Raw genomic sequence first — 22,278 nt, 5'->3', positions numbered from 1 at the left:
GCCATTGCCACAGCAAGGAGGGATCCAAGCCACATCTGCAACCTACACCACAGCTCATGGCAACGCCAGATCCTTAACCCACTGAGTGAGGCCAGGGATTGAACCCGCAACCTCATGGTTCCTAGTCGGGTTCATTAACCACTAAGCCACGACATGCCCTGGGAACTTCTATGCACCATAGTTTCAGCCATTAAAAAAAAGTTATTGTCCAAAGTACTGCTACCATGAAAACTACAACAAACAAACATCTCTCTTAATCTCTGCTTTAATGTTTATGGGAATAAGAACAGGTGAAATCATCTTTTTAAAAAATCATCGTGATTATCATAGAAATATATTTATTAAACAATTTTTTAAGCTGGTACACTGCGATCTAGCTTCCTTGATGTTTTTTTCTTTCCTGCTTTTCTTCTGTGTATTCCAAGAGTGCCTCTTTCTTGTGGTTGGCCTCAACTTAAATGTCACTTTAGAGACATTTATACAGAGGCTGACTCATCTGAATAGTCCTCCCCTGCAACTTATATTCTCTCTATATTATACTCCTTCTATTTCTTGATCATTATATAGCCACAGACACTGGACAGAAACTAGACAGAAGCTCTTCTGTAATAATGTGTTGCCTTTTTCCCTAATGTTTCTCTCCCTCCAGAATGTAAACTACCTTAGAGTAGCTACCCAATCTGCCTAGAATACTATTTAATTCCTGCCACATGAGGAGGCAGGAGCACATGGTGTTTGCAGAGAATAAACTGTTAAATAAGTAAGCAAGTGAATACCACATGGAAACCCTTGAAAATATGGATTCCCTATAGTAATTACCATGGATAAGATAAGCAAGGCAACATAAAGCCTGATGTTTAATTTGGATACGTCTTTTAGCGTTGAAGATCAGCTCTCTCTTGACCAATTTTCTACCATGTAGCTGGAGCTCAGTAAGTGTGTAATGATGGGTAAAATAATCAAACACAGCTACTTTTACAAGACTTTGGAAAACATCCAGCAATAGAATTGGAAATATCCTTGGGAATATCACTGAAGCTGAATTCATACCAGAGAGGGCTAAGGCAACCATCAACAAAATCCAAATCCAAGTACAACATTTTTATTAACTGTTCTTTTTTGGGGAAAAGAGTGCATTTTTGTCTTTAAAGACACATATAGGCTGAAAGTGAAGGAATAGGAAAAGACAGTCAATGCAATGTAAACCAAAAGAGAGCCTGAGTAGCTAGCTATACTTACATCAGAAAAAAATGGACTTTGAGTTAAAAACTGTCATGAGGCAATTTTATATAGCAGTCGATTCATCAAAAGGCTATAGCAATTTTAAATATATATTCACTCAACATTGGAGCACCTAAATTTGTAAAGGATATATAAATAGGATTGAAGGGAGACACAGACAGCAGTATAGTAACAGTAGAGGATATCAGCACTCTACTTTCAAAAATAGGTAGATTATCCGGATAGAAAAGAAATAAGGAAATGGCAAACTTTAACAACATTATAAATAAAATGAACTTACCAGACATAAACAAAACATTTCATTCAAGAGCAGCAGAATACACAGTCTTCTTAAGTGGGCATGAAACATTCCACAGTATTAGATCATATGTTAGGACACAAAGCAAGACTTAACAAATTTAAAAGATTAAAATCATATCAAGTATCTTTTCTGACCACATGAATATAGATATCGATAACAGGAATAAAACTGGAAAATTCACAAATGTATAGAAATTAAACAACACATTCTTGAACAACACACAAGTCAAAGTGGAAATCAAAAGGGAAATAAAAACTGCTTGAGATGAATAAAAAAGAAGTACAATATACCAAAACTAGTGGAATGTAGCAAAAGCAGTTCTAAAGGGGAAATTTATAGTGACAAACAACTCCATTAAGAAAAAAGAAAGATCTCAAATAAATAACCTAACTGTATATATTAAGGAACTAGAAAAAGAACAAACTAAGCCCAAAGTTAGCAAAAGGAAGGAAATAAGAAAGAATGGATAAGAAATAATGAAACAGAGACTAGAAAAGTAATTGAAAGAAAGAGTTGTTTTTGAAAAGATAAACAAAAACAAAATCTTAGCCAGACTAAGAAAATAAGAACAAAGACTCAAATAAAATTATAAATGAAAGAGGAGACAGTACAACTGATAACAGAGAAATAAAAATGACCATAAGAGACTACTATAAACAATTATATGCCAACAGATTGAATAATGTAGAAGAAATAGACAAATTCCTGGAAACATATAACTTATGAGGTTGAGTCTGAAGAAACAAAATCTGAAGAGACCAGTAACAGATAAGAAGATTGAGGCTGGATTTAAAAAAAACTCTTTACAAAGAAAAGCCAAATACTGGACAGATTCATTGGTGAGTTCTACCAAGCATTTTTAAGATGCATACCAATGCATTTAAAACTCTTCCAAAAAGCTGAAGAGGAAGGAACACTTCTAAATTCATTTTACAAGGCCAGCTCTACCCTGATACCATAGTCAGACAAGAACATCACAAGCAAAGAAAATTATAGGAAAATATCATCAAAGAGCATAGATACAAAAATCCTACAGAATCCTAGCAGACTGAATTCAATAGCACATTACAAGGATCATACACCACAATCAAGTGGGGTTTATCTTTGGAATGCAAATACAGCTCAACACACACAAATCAATGTAATACACCATACTAACAGAATGAAAAATAAAAATCATATGACTATCTCAAAAGGTGCACTAAAAACATTTGACAAAATTCAACATTCATTCCTGACCAAAAAACTCTCAATATATTAGGTATATAAGTTGTGCACGTCAATGTAATAAAAGCCATGTATGACAAGCCCACAGCTAACATCATGGCCAAAAGTGAAAAGTTGAAAGTTCTGCCTTGTCAGGAACAAGACAAGAATGCCTAGTCTCATCATTTCTGTTTACTATAGTACTGGAAATTCTGGCCAGAGAAGTTAGGCAGGAAAATAAATGAAAAGCATCCCAATAAGAAAGAAAAAAGGAAAGTCACTTGAAGAGGACATGATCTTATACATAGAAAACCCTGAAGACTCACCAAAAAACCTGTTCTAACCACTAAATGAATTCAGTAAAGTTGGAGGATTCAAAATCAACATACAGAAATCACTTGTGTTTTTATATATGAACAACACACTATCTGAAAAAGGAACTAAGGAAACAATCCCATTTACAATAACATTGAAAGAGAATAAAATACTTAGGAATCAATTTGAACAAAGAGATGAAAGATCCATATATTGATAACTATAAAACACTGATAAAAGAAATTTTAAAAGACAAATACATAGAAAGATATCCTGTGTTCATGGATTGGCAGAATTAATATTGCAAAAAAATGTTCATAACACACAGAACAATCTGCAAATTCAGTGTAGCCCCTATCAAAATTCATTGGCAATCTTAAAATTCATATGGACCCACAAAAGACCTCTCAAAAGCCAAGAACAAAGCTGGAGGTATCACACTTCCTGATTTCAAATTATATTGCAAAGCTATAGTAATCAAAACAGAATGGTGCTGGCATAAAAATATGCATATTCCAATGAAGTAGAAATAGAAATAAATCCTCACATATAAGAACTTAATCTTCAATAAGGGTGCCAAGAATACAAAATGGGGAAAAGATAGTCTCTTCAATAAACAGAGTTGGTAAAACTGGACATGCATATGCTAAAGAATGACATCAGACCCACAGCTTACATCATACACAAACCATGAAACTCCTAGAAGAAAACATAAGAAAAGAGCTCTTTGTTATTGACCTTAGCAGTGATTTTTTTTTGGGGGGGGGATATGACACCAAAAGCAACAAAAACAAAATTAACAAGTGAGAATACATCAAACTAGTCCAAATTTTAAAAACTGCTGCAATGCAGAAAACACAAGAAAACGAAAAACCACCCTACAGAATGGGAGAAAATATTTGCAAGCCATAGATTGATAAGAGGTTAAAATCTAAAATATATAGATAAGTGTTGCCAAGGACATGGAGAAAAGGGAACACTTTTTGGTGGAAATGTAAATTGGTGCAGTCACTATGGAAAACAGTGTTGGCATGGGATTTTCTCAAAAAATTAAAAATAGGGATTTCCTCCTGTGGTGCAACAGGATCAGTGGCATCTCTGCAGTGCCAGGACACAGGTTCAATCCCCTGCCCAGGATGATGGGTTACAGGATCCAGCCTTGCTGCACCTTGGGTTGCGACTGCAACTTGGATACCATCCCTGGCCCAGGAACTCCATGTGCCATGGGGGGTACAAAAAAGAAAAAAAAAAATAGAACTACCACATGATCTAGCACTCCCACTTCTGGTATTTACCTAAAGGAATGAAATCAGAATCTCAAAAGGTACCTGCACGCCCATGTTTCCTGCAGCATTTTTCTTAACAGCCAAGATATGGAAATAAATGTCCATGGATTGATGAACGGATAAAGAAAATGTATGTGTGTGTGTATATAGTTACATTTATATTTGATGTATCCAGCCATAAAAAAAGGAACTCCTGCCATTTTCAACACCATGAATGGATCTGATGGACACTATTCTAAAAGTGACATAAGACAGACATAGACAGGCAAATACTGCTTGATCTCACATGTGGAATCGAAAATAGTCTACCTCATAGAAACAGAGAATAGAATGGTGGTTTTCAGAAATGGGATGCAATGGGCCAAGTAAAAAGTTTCAATTATACAAGTAAACAGGTTCTGGAAATTGCTATGCAGCATAGGTCCAATGGTTAACCGTTCTGTATTACATCTTAAAATATGCTAAATTTACTGAATACTAAAATCTTACGCTGAATGTTCTTACTACATGAGCAAAAATAGTACAAGTGCAGGAGGGAACTTTGGGAGGTGACAGATATATCTATGGTCTTCTTGGGGTGACAGTTTCACAGGTTGTACACATTAAATACAGTGCTTTACATGTCAATCATAACTCAATAATGAGCTTTTAAAAGACATCTTTCATTTACTTTTATATTAATACTAGAGGGTCACAGCTTTCTTTGGTATATATTCTGATGTCTCATGGCTGTTGTGAGTAGAGTTAGCTCTGTTATTGTAATTGGGAAGAACAAATCTGACTCTGTATTGGGTATGTTCCTTTATTTCTTTCCTTTTATTTTTTTTTTTAGGGCTGCACCCATGGCATGTGCAAGTTCCCAGGCCAGGGGTCAGAAGGGAGCCGCAGCTGCTGGCCTTCACCACAGCCACAGCAACACCAGATCCTTAACCCAATGACCGAGGCCAGGTATGGAAACCTATCCTCATGGATCCTAGTGAGGTTCGTTCTGGCTGAGCCACTCTATTTCTTTTACTTTAACCTCTGTATTCTATTGCTTTGCTACAGGTTAAGAATGTCGCCTGTAGCCTGAAATGTACATGATCACCCATTCTCAAGTCTCTGATCTTTAAAGATATACCACTTTTCCATTCATAGAGAGAGAAAAAGTTACAGAACAGAGAATAGCATTTGACTTGTTGGAGGTTTACAGGAACATCGTGACCTGGACAGCTGCAAAATCAAAAGATTCTGACCCAAGAAGTTTGCAACAACTAGCCACATCCCTTCCCTTTAAGTATAAAAGTCTAAATTCTAACTCTGCTAAATCTGTTCTTTAGGAAGTTAGTCCACCATCTTGGTCTGCTGGCTTTCTGAATCAAGTGGCTATTCCTCGCCCCAAGAACTCATCTCTCGATGTACTGGAGCTTAGACTCAGTAACATTACCTAAAGTTTTCCTCGTGCATATTCCTTTTGTTAAGAACAATTCTATTTCTGTTTGTAGCTATTACAATAACTTCGCTGTTACAATCACAGTAGTAGAGAAACTATGAATTCCTGACATAAATAGTACATGTACGTATAATATGTAAAATGTTGTATTTAACATCTTATTGCCCCTAAAATGAAAAATCTGCTGAGAGTTCCCGTTGTGGCTCAGTGGTTAATGAATCCAACTAGGAACCATGAGGTTGCAAGTTCGATCCCTGCCCTTGCTCAGTGGGTTAAGGATACTGCGTTGCCGTGAGCTGTGGTGTAGGTTGCAGACGCAGCTCGGATCCTGTGTTGCTGTGGCTCTGGTGTAGGCCAGCGGCTACAGCTCCAATTTGACCCCTGGCCTTGGAATCTCCATATGCTGCGGGAGCGGCCCAAGAAATGGCAAAAGAAAAAAAAAAAGTCTGCTGTACACAAGAGTCCTCAACACTGACTGAACACCCTGCAGACGTCAATAAGCATAAGCAGTAATGCAGGGCTTGGTAAAATCATTATGTTGATGGTTTTGATGATGATGCTGTTATCATTTTTCTGGTGTTTTCTACATACTGGCCACTGCTTTACCAGCTCTCCAGGGATCGACTCCTCAGATGTGCAAACACCCTAGGAGGCAGGTGCCATTATTACCCCCATTTGACAGATGAGGAAATTGAGTGACAGAGGTCTGAGTAACCCAGGGGACAGGGCCCATAAATAGTAAAGTCGGGATTCAATCCAGGCGGTCTGCTTCCAGAATCTGGGTTCTTAACCAGAAAGAAATACTGTCAACACAGAAACATTCGTTGAGATTCCTTATCCAGGTGGAAGTGTTTTAATGCACTGATACTGATTCATTTCGGTGAGCCTTCTCCACAATCGTGACTCTGTGACCCACAGAGGCCAGTCAGCCCTGATCGGTCTATAGAGAGCACCTCCAGGACTCAGAGCCGTGCAGTGTGATGCCGGCACCCCAAAATGAGGACAAGAACTGGTCTGGAGACCATCTTTCATCACACAACACAAACAAGTCCGCTTTAGAAAATAAAAGACACACAGAAAGAATGGAGCCTCCCACGAGACTACTTCAATTTTCCCCCATTTTCTCCTCCCTCTGCCACACGAATTAATCTTCTGCCGACACTAGTGGGTCTTTTCTTCCACTGCATCTGTACACATTCATTTGCAGCAACCCCTTCCTGGAAAACCCACATCTATCTTCATTTCCTCTTGCAAAAGCCTAATTGAAATCCGTTCCTTCTAGGATGTCATTTTCCGACAACGATTAGAAGAGTGTGGTTAAGTCTACAAGTATAACATGAAATGTAAAAATCAATTCTTTCTTTGCCCTGAGAAAAATCATCCATCTTCTTTTATTATTGAGCCCATTCTTCTCACCCTTATGGTGTACATCCAGCATCTGCTCTTATTACGCATCAACACCTATGGCCTGGAGGGGTTTCTTGCAATATTTTTTTATGTGTTGGACGCACACAAAAAAACAAAATCCTGTGTGTAATTAATAATATTTTAAAATGTTTCTCTGATAAAGTTTGGCATTTCTTAAAATTTACCAAGTATCATAGCTTAATACCTGCAGTGCTTATGCTGAAAATTCATTTTATAGTTTAAGCGGGGGAAGATTACGCTTCATTTAAAAATGTGTACCACGCAAGAAAAGCTGTGATTTTAGCAGCTGCCCCTTCACTATGCCCTGGAAAGTCCCTACTTATCTGTACATCCACGTATCATGAAGCCCCTAATAAACCGGGCATTTAGACAATTGCTAAACAATAGATACAGCACTTGCAAAGTCAAAGAGATTGTTCTGCTCCCCTCCCCTCAATGAATTTCTATTAAGACCAAAGATATTTTCACAGCTTTACATTTGAATAGTGAAGCAAAACTCCTAGAGTCATAGTTCTCTCCTTGGCTGCAGGTCAGAGTCACCTGGGGACATCTGAAAAATTTTTGACACCTGGACTGTCCAGGGGTAGGACCCAGGCAGCAGTACTTTCTAAAGTACCCAGGTGATTGATTCCAAAACACACCCCAGGGTAAGAATTACTGTCCTAGAAATACAGGGAAAACATCACATATCCTGTTCACCAGCTCAGCAGTGATGGGTCCAAAGTCTGATGGTTCTGCTCATCCTTCTGTGAACCTGACTTTGAACAGCCTACAGCCAAATGAAGCAGGGAGGGAGGGAGATTAACCCCTAAGGAAAAAGAAAAAAGAGCCAGCATACAACCTTACTGATTTAGGGCCCTTTGTAGGGAGAACGAAGAGCGAGGAGATGTATCTTAGAACAGCCAGGATGCAACGGATTTGTATTTTAAAAATCCACCTCCCTGTGGTTCCTTCCTTCAGCCCCAACCCTCCAGATTCCAATGAGCGCTTTCTGAATAGGAGGTAGGTTGGGTTCTGTGTTCCAGCCATGCCATTAGCCCATCCTGTGTTTGTTTATTTTTTTTCTTTTTAGGGCCACACCTGCAACATATGGAAGTTAACAGGCTAGGGGTCAAATAAGAGCTGCAGCTGCCCGCCTACACCAGAGCCATGGCAATACATGTTCTGAGCTGCATCTGCAACCTATAGCTTGCGGCAATAGGCTCTCCTTCCCCACTGAGTGAGGCCAGAGATCGAACCTGAAATCTCATAGATACTAGTCAGGTTCTTAACCGGCTGCCACCACGGGAACTCCTATCCCATCCTGTGTTTAGATGTGGAAAGAAACAGCATTGCTCTATTTCATGTTATCTTTCCATTGGCCTTTGGCTTTTCTTCTAGATGCGTGTCCTACTCGCTCCCAAATTAAGAGTTTGTATACTTAGAAGTTCCGTTCTAAAAAATGAAATCTTATAACAAAATTGCTTTGCTGTACACCCAAAACTAACACAACATTGGAAATCAACTATTACTTTAATAACAATATACTTCTTTTATGAACAGTGACAAAATAACTTTTTTTTAGGGAAAGGAAAACAGCTTCCCTTACCTTCCCTGACTTTGGTTCCTCCCAGGACTATGGCAGAGATGCCGACAGATGACGACAGGATCCAAATACAGATGTTGATGATCTTTGCCTTCAAGGGCGTGCGGAAGTCGAGCGCCTTGACGGGGTGGCACACGGCGATGTAGCGGTCCACGCTCATCATGGTCAGGGTGAAGATGCTGGTGAACATGTTGTAGTAGTCGATGGAGATGACGATCTTGCACAGCACGTCCCCAAAGGGCCAGGAGTTCATCAGGTAGACGGTGCTCTGGAAGGGCATGGTGGTGGTCACCAGAGCATCCGCCAGCGCCAGGTTGAATATGTAGATGTTGGTTGTGGTCTTCATCTTGGTGTATCTAAAAGACAAGCAAGGTTGCTCCTCTCCGTCTTCATGCCATATGCTGCTGAATTTGGTTTTTGGTTTTTGTTTTGTTTTTTGTTTTTGTCTTTTTGACTTTTTCTAGGGCCGCTTCCATAGCATATGGAGGTTCCCAGGCTAGGGATCCAATCGGAGCTGTAGCTGCCAGCCTACGCCAGAGCCACAGCAACTGCGGGATCCAAGCCACGTCTACGACCTACACCACAGCTCACGGCAACGCCGGATCCTTAACCCACTGAGCGAGGCCAGGGACCGAACCCGCAACCTTGTGGTTCCTAGTCGGATTTGTTAACCACTGAGCCACGAGGGGAACTCCTGAATTTTTTATTCACTTATTCTTTACGTCCACATCATCTAATATGCAAAAGGACTATCCAGACACCAGGGGTAGAAGAAAAATGGGCAAACTTTTCTGAGTTTATTTAGCTTTGATTCTAGTGCTTTGTTCCAAAATAGATTTAATTTGAAAAGGGTAAAGAAATAAGTGCTAATAAACAGATGGATATACATATAGATCTTTGCAATATGTAATACAGATCTTTATTGTGACCGCGATTCATTTTTTTTTTTTTTTTGTCTTTTGTCTTTTTGTTGTTGTTGTTGTTGTTGTTGTTGTTGCTATTTCTTGGGCCGCTCCCGCGGCATATGGAGATTCCCAGGCTAGGGGTTGAATCGGAGCTGTAGCCACCGGCCTACACCAGAGCCACAGCAACACAGGATCCGAGCCGCGTCTGCAACCTACACCACAGCTCACAGCAACGCCGGATCGTTAACCCACTGAGCAAGGGCAGGGATCGAACCCGCAACCTCATGGTTCCTAGTCGGATTCGTTAACCACTGTGCCACGACGGGAACTCCCGCGATTCATTTTAATCCTACCCAGGATTGCTCGGCTCTGATCATTTTTTAATGCTTTGTTTTTCTCACTGTGTAAAACAAAGATAAGACAGACACAACTTCTTCTTAAGGTTACTTTGAGAAATCAATCATTGTAATTACGTCTTTTGAAAGTGCAAAATGGTTTTCATTTTGAAAATATATTCCATTTCAATGACTAAAACACAGTGTTAATTTTTTTTTTTTTGGCTGTGCTCGTACCATGCAGAAGTTCCCCAGCTAGGGAGCAAATCTGTGCCATGGCAGTGACAATGCCAGATCCTTCACCTGCTGAGCCACCAGGGAACTCCTAATGGTAGATTTTTGTTCATCCTTGTCCCACTAGCTTTTCATTTTAGATGTGGCATGTATTAAAGCAGGCTGAATTCTTCTCTTACACATGGCACAGCATAATCTAGCACACTAGGTGAGAAAGAATTCTGTTTTCCTCTACTCTCATCTTGAGAGATTTATAAAGCAGACAATGTGTTTCATCTTCCAACTGAGGGAACAGAAATTTTCAAAATAGGTGAGAAAGACTGCCTTTAAGCTTAAATTATTTCTTGCCATTTTAACATGAAGTTTAGAACAATTCCGTTTTCTACTAAAACAGAATTAAGAAGATTGTTTTACTTAGAGAATGTTTCCCTGGGGATCTTTCGGGTGTGAAATGTTCCAAACTACATCAGCAGGTTTTCTGAGGCCAAATGCTAAGCTATGTTGGGAAAATCTATATGTTAATTACTTTCTACACAGCTCAGATTTTCAGACCTAATTGCAATTAATCAAGCCATGCCCCATGGACCTCCAAGAAGCCAGAGTTTTTTTGATGTCAGGGATTCGACTTTTATTAAAGGTTATTTATAAGGAGCAGATTATGGAAAACTACTTCTGCTTTAGCTGTAAGGTCAATATCAATACCATCTCTTGATTGCTATGTCAGTGCTGTGCAATCCATCAATGTCCACATGAGAAACTTATGTTCACGTGTGGTGACAGGACAGCCTTGGCTCCCCTTGGGGGTACTGTGGTCTGATAGGAAGACAGACAGCTCTGCGTCTGAACTCAGCACAGCTTTTTTGAGTTTCAGGTCCCGGGGAACAAGGAGAACAAAACTGAACACCAGGACAGGAGTCAAAGGCAGTAGATGATCTGACCCCGGGTCACACCGCACTGTCAGGGCCCCAGCCCCACCCAAGGCCCCCCACCTCGCCCTCTCCCTGCCTGCGCTTGGATGAAGTTCCTAGTGAACACTGGTACCCAAGGTAGCATCTCCTGGTTTCAGGCTTGATGCTCTTTAACTCAACAGTGCTTTAATCTGGAGAGTGAGGAGTCTGTTTTAAAATAGGTCTTGCCTTTATAGCTTTTACTCAAATATTACTAAGTGGCTCGTAGGTTTTAGAAAGTGATTGAACGTGTACGACCAAGGCTTCAAACATAAGCTTTTAAAGGCACAGATAACTGAGCAAGTGCATTTCCTGAGACAGAGCTCAAGGTTTCTAATGAACAAGACTGAAATGCTACCTGCTCAAATAATGCCTTGTTTGAAAAATGCATCTTACAAGCTCGCCTCTTACTCTTTCAATTTTCTCCCCAGGGTCCGTAATATGAGCAGAGACTGGAGCTGGCTGTACCTCTGACTTTTGCTGTGCTGTGACCTGATCTCCTCCTCTTTCTTGCCCAAGTTAGACTGATGTTCTCTGCCTTGTACAATCAGGTGGACCTAAGTTTTCCCTCCAACTGATAGATTTTGGAGAGGCCACTAAAAGCCCTGCTGTATAGCATAGGGAACTGTGCCCTGCATTCTTACATTATACTTTATGGTACTTTATATTTTATAAGTCCAGTATTTTGACTCCTGTGTGTCTTGTTTGAATCTCACAAGGACTGTCCTTTGAGTTTCCCAGGAGATCTATGTCTTTTCCCTAATATAGCTGAAGAAAGTAGACCAAGTGAATAAAATGATTTTTCTAGTGTTGGCAGAAGTGGGAGCTCAGGGGGAGGACAGGGAGGGGGCAGCAGAGCATGGCCCCTCCTCTAGGGTTCTGGAAGACACATGCTTACAACCCTACAGTGCTGCAAGGGAGAGCTAGGCAGGTATAATTAAGAGTAACGAATAGGAATTCCCACTATGGCATAGCGAGTTGAGGATCCAGCATTGCTGCAGCTGCTGTGTAGGTCAAAGCTGTAGCTCAGATTCAATCCCTGGCCAGGGAACTTCCATATGCTGTGGATACAGCCAAAAAATTAAAAAATAAAATAACAGACAGATTGTGAGTTCAACAAATATTTGTTGGCAATCTTTATGGGCTACGCTGAACTGGACCTGGCAAACACAAGCCTATAAGATCCCCCACCACCACTGCCACCGCCACCACAGGCCAGTCTGCCTGTTAGCATTTAACCAAAACAAACGAGCAGTGAAGTTCTTCCAGTTACTGGATATCTGCTGGTGGAAACAAGCAAGCTTTCTCATTATGATCAGATAGGAAATGATTTTTCATTTCATCCACACTGCTTTACAGAAAGGCACAAGTATTTGAAGTAAAATGACACCATCTGAGTGGGAATTCTTGGCTTGTGCAGAGCAGCTGGAGGTGGGCTGGCGGCGGGTGGCTGCACTTTTCAGCGAACACACCCCAGGAGCACATGGCATTAAAAGAGCAAAGTCTGCGGGTTGTCCCCGTGAAACTTATCAGCGTTACAACCCTGGAAACAACAGTGGGATACAGGGAGCAGGCCAGGAAGAGGGGTCAGGAGGGAGCTCTGGGAGCCAGCCCTAAGGAAGGTCATCACCAGGCAAGGGCATGGACGGTGTCCCCGTGAGCTAACAATGCCCCCATCACATACTAACTCAAGACCTTCCTAGTGTAGCTCTTGCCACAGAAGTGAGGTGTGGCTTCTAAATCTGCACCCAGACATGTGAGGGGAACAAAGTCACCTGCGGAACCATCAGGAACCAATGTCACCAGGTAGAGTTTCTCGGGAAGCGTGGTGCTTGCACAGGAAAAGTGAGGCATCTGCGGGAGGAACACAGACCCTGCGACACTGCAGCTTCAGGACTTCCTGCCCATCCCCGCAGCTGCCCCGCACGGACAGTGCAGGTAATGGGTCATTCGTGGACCATCACCGCCCATTGCTAGCGAGGAGCACTGCTGCCCCAGTGCTTTTCTTTCATTTAAATGAGCTTCTTTAGTCAGGAGCTCCCTTTGAGCTCTAATGCAGCATAATAAGTCCATAATCTTGATGGCCAGTCACCATGTATCTTTGAACACAAACACAGTTTTGGTTTTACTGATTCCAGTTATTTGTGGCTCTTCCCTGCAACCGCCCGCCACGGTGACATCCTTTCTCCCTTTCAGCCATGCTCACGCTCCTTCCCCATCGTCATCTTTTCACACTTTCAACATGTCTCAAGCGCCTACTCCATACCCATCAATATACAGGACATGGAAGAAAACTGCAAACCCTGCCCTAGGATCTTTTCAACTAACTGACTCAGGACTGCACCGTGAATCAACTCTACTTTAATTAGAAAATAAATGTGAAAAATGTCCAACATTGTAAATCAACTATACTTTAATAAAAAATATAAAAAATTAAAATTAGAGCAAAGAATTTTAAAAAAGGATTGTACTGTGAAGTAAAGGGGTAGACAGAGAGAAAGATCAGTGTGTGGTGACTAGATGGTGACACGTGTCAGGAAGGGAGAACCTGGACGGGTCTCGCACTTCGAGAAGGACCTGGACACAGGGCTTTGTGGGCTAGTCTCCTTCAGGGACCGACCACAGGTCCTGTGGGAGGGTGGGTGGGAGGCTGGTTGGGATGGGAAAAGGGGTGTCAGGTCACGACAACCCTGAAGACCAGCAGGAAAAGCCATTTTAAGTATTCAGGACTTGTCCCTTGACAGATACCGTTTTAGGAACTTTCTTCGATCTGGCAATGTTGTCAGGATGATTAAGTGAGCTGGTGTCTCACATTACTTAGCACAGGGCTTGGTTCTTGATAACTGCTCAGTGAATGCCAGCCCGCGTCATCACTGCCACTCCTGTTACGATACCGCCACTGTTACTATTAATTACCTACTATTGTTCCAGGAACCGTATTACAGTCCCCCAAGATACCAACACCCCCACTTTTTCTGAAGAGTAAGCAGCCTTAGAGATGATTCTCGGGGCTTCTCAGGGCCCATCCCTAACAAGTAAAGGAATTCAGGATGGGGTTCCAAAGTTTCTCAAGGAGTCAGAAATTACATCAACGAAATAATGTGCTTCTGTGAATTCTGCTACTTCTAGTGGCTGAAGATTGAAGGACATTCTGATCAGTGGGGGTGAATCTGCACCACCAGGGCAGAAGACATCCAACGAAAGGAAACAGGCACGATCCAGAAGAGGATGCAGACATTAAACATGGCCTGCTGCCTGCCCTCCACGGACCAGGGCTGTCACGCACATCATGGTCTTTCAGGTTTCATAAACACCCATCTTTTTCAGTAAAGAGGAAGCAAGTGGCTTTTCCTCAAATCTGTGAGACAGTGGGAAGCGGCACAGCCTCTGAGCAGTCATCAAACTACAGCTCCAACAAAATGAAAGAACACACACCCTCATGGCCATTCTTATGAGTAGATGCCTTTAATACTGCAAATACCTAACAGCCAACAGAAGGCACCTGCACCAACACTGGCCTGGTAAAAACACGAGTGTGAGCAAAGCCTCCTCCCCCCCACCCCCACCCCAGGAAGCTGGCCGCTATCCCACCTCCCTGGACCTACAGCAGGGGTCTGAGGGCCTGAAAACCAAGGAGGCAGAATGTTCTCCAGCACCTAGCAAAGCCCAGCCCAGTGGTGGAGCCAATTGTCCCGAGAGCCGGGTTTCAGCGCTCTTTCCTCCGCATGATTCATTTGTCCTCCTGGGTGTGCTGTCCAGACACAGAGTGCTCCAGATTTTATGTTTAAAAAACCAGAGGTGATAGTGGCACTGATGTGAATTCTCAGGAGAACTTATTTGAAAACATGATGAGTGTACTTCATTAAATTCTCCAGATGCTTTCAGTTCATCTCAATGAAATGAATTTGCTAGACATCCTTTTAGATTATTTACTGGTTGAAATTACGGTTCTTTATGAAAGGGCAGTAGCTTGTTAATTTCTTTAAAAAGGGAGATTCAGCCATTGTCTCCCCACTGACCTGACTTTGAAATGCCTCAATCTACAGTTCTCTGAAGGAGTCACATTCAGGTAGGCGTCAGGCCCTGAGACTCTCCCATGTGCACAGAACGAAAGCGATCGGGAGAAGAGAGGGGGTGGGGCATGTCCCCCAGCCCCCACTCTTGAGACTGCAGGGTGGACAGGTATCACTGGCTGTCCCTGCGTGGTAGTCAGGGAGGGAAGAGAGGGCGGAGAGGTAATGATTTCACTGCAATGGCCAGGGTCCCGGGAACTGCTCAGCCTTCCTGCAGTCCCGGCCCAGACCCCCGCCCCCCAAGGAATGTTCTGGTGTGTTCTGCAGTGTGCAAGGAGTCTTTATCACGCCCAAAAACACCCACTGGAAAACTATAAATCTCAAATGACTGTCCTTTTTTTTCCGAGTGGAGAACTGTCTGGACATCTAGAAACATGTCTTCAATTATTTTTTCCTTTTTATACAGAAAGCCAACCTAGCTAAGGCGAACCACAGGTGCCGGAGCTGGCCGCATGGTGACCTCCTGCTCTGCCTTCTGTCGGAAGGAAGTGCCCCCTTCCCTTGGTGAAAAGCAACACAGTAAAGCGAGAGAGTTTAGAGTTTTGTTGTGAATTAAAAGAGCTCAGAATATCGCTCTTACTGTTACAGCCTTTCTCTAAAGCTCCCAGCTCCAGCCGCTCTTGGTCTGAAGGCTGCCCTGTCCAACCTCAGGCCAGTTCCTTTGGGATATTTCAATTTCATCCCATGTTTTATGTTTTCCTCATTTTTCGTTTAAATTATGACTTGTTTCGTTTAAGTTATGACTTGTTTGCTGAGTTGGGCAGTAGGATAAGGAGGTACTGCAGCAGACACTCTGACGGGGTCACCCCATTCCTCCCCCCACTTCCCCAATTCGGTGACAGCCAGCAGTTTGGGTGGGACTGGCACAAGGTCAATTGTGGGGTGAAATTGACCCAAGGCTGGCCTGAGTTGGGCAGTAGGGAGAGGATGAGGGTTAAAAAAAAAAAAAGACATAAGCCCTTTACAATATTATTCCTACTCCTAAAATCTATTCTTACCTCAATCTTCCTAATCTAAGACATAGGTCAGCCTCCCCTTCAAAGAAAGAAAGAAACAAAACAAAAAACTATTGGCCGGTTTTCTGTTGAGGGATAAGTGACTGCTATTCTGAAACCATCCTTTGTTAAGGCCGTATTTCATGAAGCCTGTTTACCTGCACCACTGAAACCACGTAAGCCAAACCTTAGAAAGGAACCCACAGAGCCGCCGCACAATTTTCAGTTTTTAGCTGAGTGCGGAACCGGCTGCGGCAGCGACAGCTGGGTGTGCCCACAGGATATCCTGGAGAGAAGGTGGTGCCCAGTGCAGAGCGCACACCAGGGCAGGGCCAAAGGTAAGCAGAGAGAGGGGCCACCTCCCCCCGCAAAAATTAAGGTCCTTCCGAAACCAACTCTAAGACTGGCCCCAGGAAAAACCAACGAAACACAATCCAAAAGTGATTTGGTGAATTTGAAGGCTACAGTTCTGCCAGAATGTGTGAAAGCGTAAGAGCTCTGTATGTGATCATCAAATTGGGATTCCTCTTTCTTTTTTTCTTTTTTCTTGTTTTTTTGTTTGTTTGTTTGTTTGTTTTTGTTTGTTTTGGTTTTTTTTTTTTTTTGGCAGCTGTTTAACCTCTCTGATCTGTGAAACAGTTCCATAAGGATTTGGACTCCTGGGATCTTATGTCCCACAGGGAAGAAAATCACCCTGTTTAGCTAATCCACATCAACAGTGGCACTGAAGCCAATTCTCCCTTTTAAGAGCTTGTCAAATAACACAATTACTTGGAGAAATTCAAGATAGGCTCTTCTGAAGATAATTTTTGAAGTTACTTTTACTGTGCTTGCTTTATTTTTATTATATTTTAAATAAATGGACTTTACTTATTTATTTATTTTTGGCCATGGTGCGCTTGACGTGGGACCTCAGTTCCCAGCCTTGGAACTCAACCCAAGTCACAGCGGTGAGAGTGCTGGGTCCTAACCGTTAGACCGCCAGGGAACTCCTCCACCATGCTGGCTTTACAGGAAATGTTGAGTGTTGGTTCCAAGAGAGGATTCAGGATAAATTTGAACATATTTTAAAAATCAAACCCTATGGTAAGACTGCTGCTGGAAAGGAGCAACAATGTTAACTACACCCAGGCACCTCTGCCTCTCCTCTAACGCCTCCCTGGGTGTAGCCTGGTGACCTCATCTGAGGTCAGCTCTGCTGACGTTTGAGAGAATAAGCAAGACGCATGAAGGGATTCTGAGCCACACCTTCCGGAGGAGGACAAAGACTCAGAGATGGAAAGGAGGAGGTACTACAGCAGACACTCTGACGGGGTCACCCCATCCCTCCCCCCACTTCCCCAATTCGGTGACAGCCAGCAGTTTGGGTGGGACTGGCACAAGGTCAATTGTGGGGTGAACTTGACCCAAGGCTGGCCTAAGTTGGGCAGTATATGCAGGTGACCTGAGATGGCCTCCAAAAGGGCGGGGCGTGGGACCTCTGCCGCGCTTGGGGAAGAAACTGCCCGCTTTTTCTGAGCAAGAGAAGAAGTACCTTCATGAGAACAATCTCCATGCCCAGCAAGCTTGGGAGGGTTAGCTGCCTTTGCTGAAGAAACCTGAGTTCAGAAAACGGAACCATTTCCAGAGTATTTTTGTGGTTCTGTTTTCTTCTAAGCTTCTGATAAAGGTACCTCTCTTCGGAAATTTCAGCACTGCCCAGGCTAAATGATAGGGAAGCCAACATCTTCTACGCCCGGAGCAAGGTCGGCAAGAGCCTGATCCCTGGCGGTCTTTATTGTGGTGGCAAAGAATTAATGAAAGCTAATGAGAAAAGGAAAAGGCAACACTTAAGACCAAGAACCAAATCATTTTCTGATTCCTGTTATTTTTTCCTAATAATTTCTTCCTTGTTTATCCTTATGTTGAATTTAGAAAGAAACATACCTTTATAAGAATAAGGCTTTTCATTCGATCAAACAAGAGAATATATACATAATGTCATAAAGACTGAAGCTTGAACAGTGTTTTCTTTTTTTTTTTTTTTTTCGTCTTTTTACCATTTCTTGGGCCACTCCCGCAGCATATTGAGGTTCCCAGGCTAGGGGTTGAATCGGAGCTGTAGCCACCGGCCTACACCAGAGCCACAGCAACGCGGGATCCGAGCCATGTCTGCAACCTACAGCACAGCTCATGGCAACACTGGATCCTTAACCCGCTGAGCAAGACCAGGGATAGAACCCGCAACCTCATGGTTCCTAGTCGGATTCGTTAACCACTGCGCCACAACGGGAACTCCTTGAACAGTGTTTCCTTAAAGCGAACAGAAAATGGCTAAGCAGTGTTTAGAGCTGAACGGTGTCCTCATTCATATGTTTAAGTCCTAACCCTCTAGACCTCAGAATGTGGCTGATTTTGAAAACAGGGCCTTGAAAGAGGTGCCATGAGGTAAAATGGGGTCATTAGGGTGCCTGACCCCACATGCCTGGCATCCTCAGAAGCAGAGCCCATCAGGACCCAGGAACCAGGGAGGTCCACCCAGAGGACGACCACATGGGGACACAGGGAGAAGGCAGCCACCTGCAAGCCAAGGAGAGGACTTCAGAAGAAGCCAATCCTGCCAACACCTTGATCTCGGACTTCCAGTCTCCAGACTGTGAGACCAGCCACCCTGTCTGTGGTACTTTGTTGCCGCAGCTCCATCCAACAAACTACTGCAGGCAGATTCTCTAGAAACCAAGGTGCCTGCAAGATCATTACCCAGAGGGCAGGAGGCCAGCCAAGCCTGCAGCTGGGGATGAGTGTGTGGGAGAGAGAGGCAGAGTGTTAGGCCTGCTCAGTATTTGCCCTGACAGTTTCAGCCACAAGAATGGATGAGACCATTGAGAGCCTTGAAAGAGGCTACATCTTGGCCAGGCTACAGTCCCCAAATATTCAAACACTCACCAAGGCGCAGCTATGAAGGTGTTTGGTAGATGTGGTTAAAGTCCAGAGCCAGGCGACCTTGAACAAAGGCGATGACAGCCGAGGTCTGGAAGACCTGGTCCAAGCAGCTCAAAGACCTTCGGAGCAGAGCCTCGCTTCCCGAGAAAGCAGAGGTCCCATGTGGGCACAGCAACCCGGCCCGCCAGCCGCATATCATGTGGCCACGGCATAACCCCCTTCGCCTGTACATCCGCTATGGGTTCTGCTTCTCTGGTTGAATTCTGACTGATACGGGGAGGGTGCAGTGAGGACAGGGAGCTGAGAGGCTTGGGAAAGAGGATGATTTGGGAAACATCGGGGAAGAGGAGAATGTGATGCAGATGGAAGAGAAAGGCAGTGGCCGAAGACGGCAGTCAAGGAGAAGGTGAGACTGGCCCAGCGTCGGAATCCCCCTGACGTCAAGGGATGGCCCGCCCCAACAAGCGACTGGGACCCTCTGGGAGGAGCGTGGGTGGGAGGAAGCGCCAGTGCATAGACCAAGGAGGGGGCAAAAGACACCACAGTGACCAGCCCTGGTCACTCCTCCAAGATGATCAGGAGGAGGAAGGGACGTTAGCCAAGGGAATTCAGAAAGCGGAAGGGTGGGATATGGCTGTCTGTGAGATGACAGACGATGAGCACGTCCAGGTGGCCAGAGCAGTGGACAGGGCAGGTGACAGACAGGAGAAAGGAGATGATTCAAAACCCAAGAGCCAGGGCCTGCCTGGGACGGAAGGAGGGAAACCCTCTGCAGAGATGGGTGGGATGAGGGGAGGTGGCCCCAGGTCCCAGGGGACCCCGTGAGCCCACTCACCAACCACGAGGGGACTACAGCCAGGCAGAGGGCTTGAGAATTAGTGGCAATTACATTAGATTTTTTTTTAATAGGAAAAGGAATTGGCTCTGTTTGGAAAATAGGAGAGAGACGCAGAAAAACAAGGCAGAACTGAGGTCGGATGACTCAGAACCGAGGTAGTGACTTTTCCTTGACGAAGATAAAATGGATTTGATTCAGCAGCATTCAGTTTTCTGGGAATGGGAACAAGGAAGACAGGGCGCCGCCCTGATCTAGGGTTAGTGTTTGGTGAAGGACAGTGTCGGAAGAACAAGATGGCAAGGGGGTCGAGCGAAACCGTCAAGGGAGGAGGGCTCACGGGGTCCAGGCACAGTCCCGGGAGAAGGCAGAGTCTGGGAGAGAGTGAGACAAGAATGGATCCATCCACATGCCTGGAGAATGAAGAGCTCAGTGGATCACAGCCCAGGATCTGGGGTCAGGCTGCTGGGATCATTCTGATCCCACAAGACAGTAGGGTGTGACCTTTCTTTGCCTTAGTTTCACCACCTGTGAAATGGGTGCAGGAGTATACCTATGGTGGTGATGAGGAAATAATTCACATGAAGTAAGTGGCTCTACCAGCCCAGCGCATATTAAGTGCTCATTAGGTTTTGATCATTTTCGCTAAGGGAGGAGACAGCCGTTTGTGCAGGAAGCTGTGCTTAGGGTGGAGAAGGACCTTTAAGGTATCAGAGGCGGGGCTGCCTGGCAAGGTCCAGGGGTGGGGACGGGTGGGAACCATGACATTCGCTGCAGGTGGCCTGCACAGGAAGAGGTGAAGATGTCATAGGCTTAGAACCCTGAGTGTCCCCGTGGGCACCCCATGATGTTGCTAGGACCCAAGGACGTGGATAGGGGCTGAGCTGAGAAATTCCTATGCCAGGACCACAAACCCCAAAGCCTGGGGAGAGGGAGGCCGGAGGGCTTCAAATTGAAGGTTTTCACAGTGAAAGGTTAAAATACCTTAGTATTAGGCAAGGATAGCAGTTGCTCTACATTAAATGATAAAAATCCTTGAAACAGTAAATTATCTTCGGAAGATACTGGACAGCATTCCAGGAGCCCAGGGTGAGAAAAGCTATTAGTAAGGCAGGTCTCAATGCAGTCAAAGCTTTTTCCACAACCCTTACCTTCCCCCCAGAATGATCTCCTAGATGACCGAACAGGACTCTTTTGCATGTATACTATGCTAAAAAAAGGTCCTTTCTCAACAGTGATCCTCCATCTTTTCAGCAATGCTGCTCAGCCCTCGAGGTCAATTGCAGAAGCTATGCTTAAATTCCACACCCTGGTTCTGCTCTGACTTCCGACTCATGTCTGATGCCACCGTCGCTGGAATCTTCAGTCCTTTCCTCTCCTGAGTGAAATAAGCCCGAGTCTGTCAACTTTTCTTCTGAGGTTTTATTTTTCAGCTCTGTGACCATGTATCAGACTGAAAAATCCTGAACGCTCCTAATGCTCTTAACAATAGATTTAAGCCAACTACTGGTTCAGTAGGCTGGCATTCCAGGACCATAACAGAACACCTTCTTCATTTAGCATCAAACTCGATCTCCGGGGAGGGTGGATGATGTCCTATGGGAACTCTTTAACTCCTTTTGTTTTTTTAGCCGAATTTATCCCCTTCTCACAAATTTTGGTCTCGGATATCTTTGGGATATATATTTAGTTCATATTTACATTTCTTTATATTTTCCATTAAAAATCCTAGCCAATCTACAAAGATTCTTCCTTCTTTGCCACATGTCTAAAGCTCCCCGCGGAGTTGTCTTTGCACATATGTTAGGATTCTTCATTCTCTTTGACCCTGACTTCAGGGCAATAGGAAAAGTTGTAGACCAACTAAGAAGCCTTATTCAAGTGAAAAGAAGTTACATCTGTTTCACTCAAGCATTTAAACAGGATATGAGTAGGAACAGGAGTGGGTTTTTTCTTAGCATCCTCTTTTTCGGTAACAAAGTTTTAGAACAAAACAATGGCCTCTGTGGCAAAGAGCTCCTAAAATTTTTAATTACAGATTAGAATAAGGCTGTCTTTTCCTTGGTTACTATAATCTTTCTAATGGAGAGCAGCCTCGAAATCACTAATGTCTTGGAGAAACAATTTGCTGTTAAAAATTCCTCCTTCTGGAGCCTGTACTCATCACTGATAGAAGTCCTGTAAAATGCAGTAAGCAATTATGGAAGCCAAGGGTATCAAGCTAGCAATTGTAGATG

General features: G+C 43.6%; 1 protein-coding gene across 1 annotated transcript in view; it reads right to left on the bottom strand.

Annotated features, from left to right (window-relative positions):
• Window positions 1-22,278, bottom strand: part of OPRK1 (opioid receptor kappa 1) — a 29,728-nt gene that overhangs the window by 5,307 nt on the left and 2,143 nt on the right. The window contains exon 3 of the mRNA XM_003355059.5: window positions 8,799-9,151. Coding sequence (XP_003355107.2) covers window positions 8,799-9,151 — 353 coding nt within the window. The remainder of the gene's footprint in view (window positions 1-8,798; window positions 9,152-22,278) is intronic.

Source organism: Sus scrofa, chromosome 4 (genome assembly GCF_000003025.6).
Source record: "Sus scrofa isolate TJ Tabasco breed Duroc chromosome 4, Sscrofa11.1, whole genome shotgun sequence".
Taxonomy (NCBI): Eukaryota; Metazoa; Chordata; class Mammalia; order Artiodactyla; family Suidae; genus Sus; species Sus scrofa.
The sequence above is the reverse complement of the archived record's forward strand: the minus strand, read 5'-3'. Positions and strand labels throughout refer to the sequence as shown.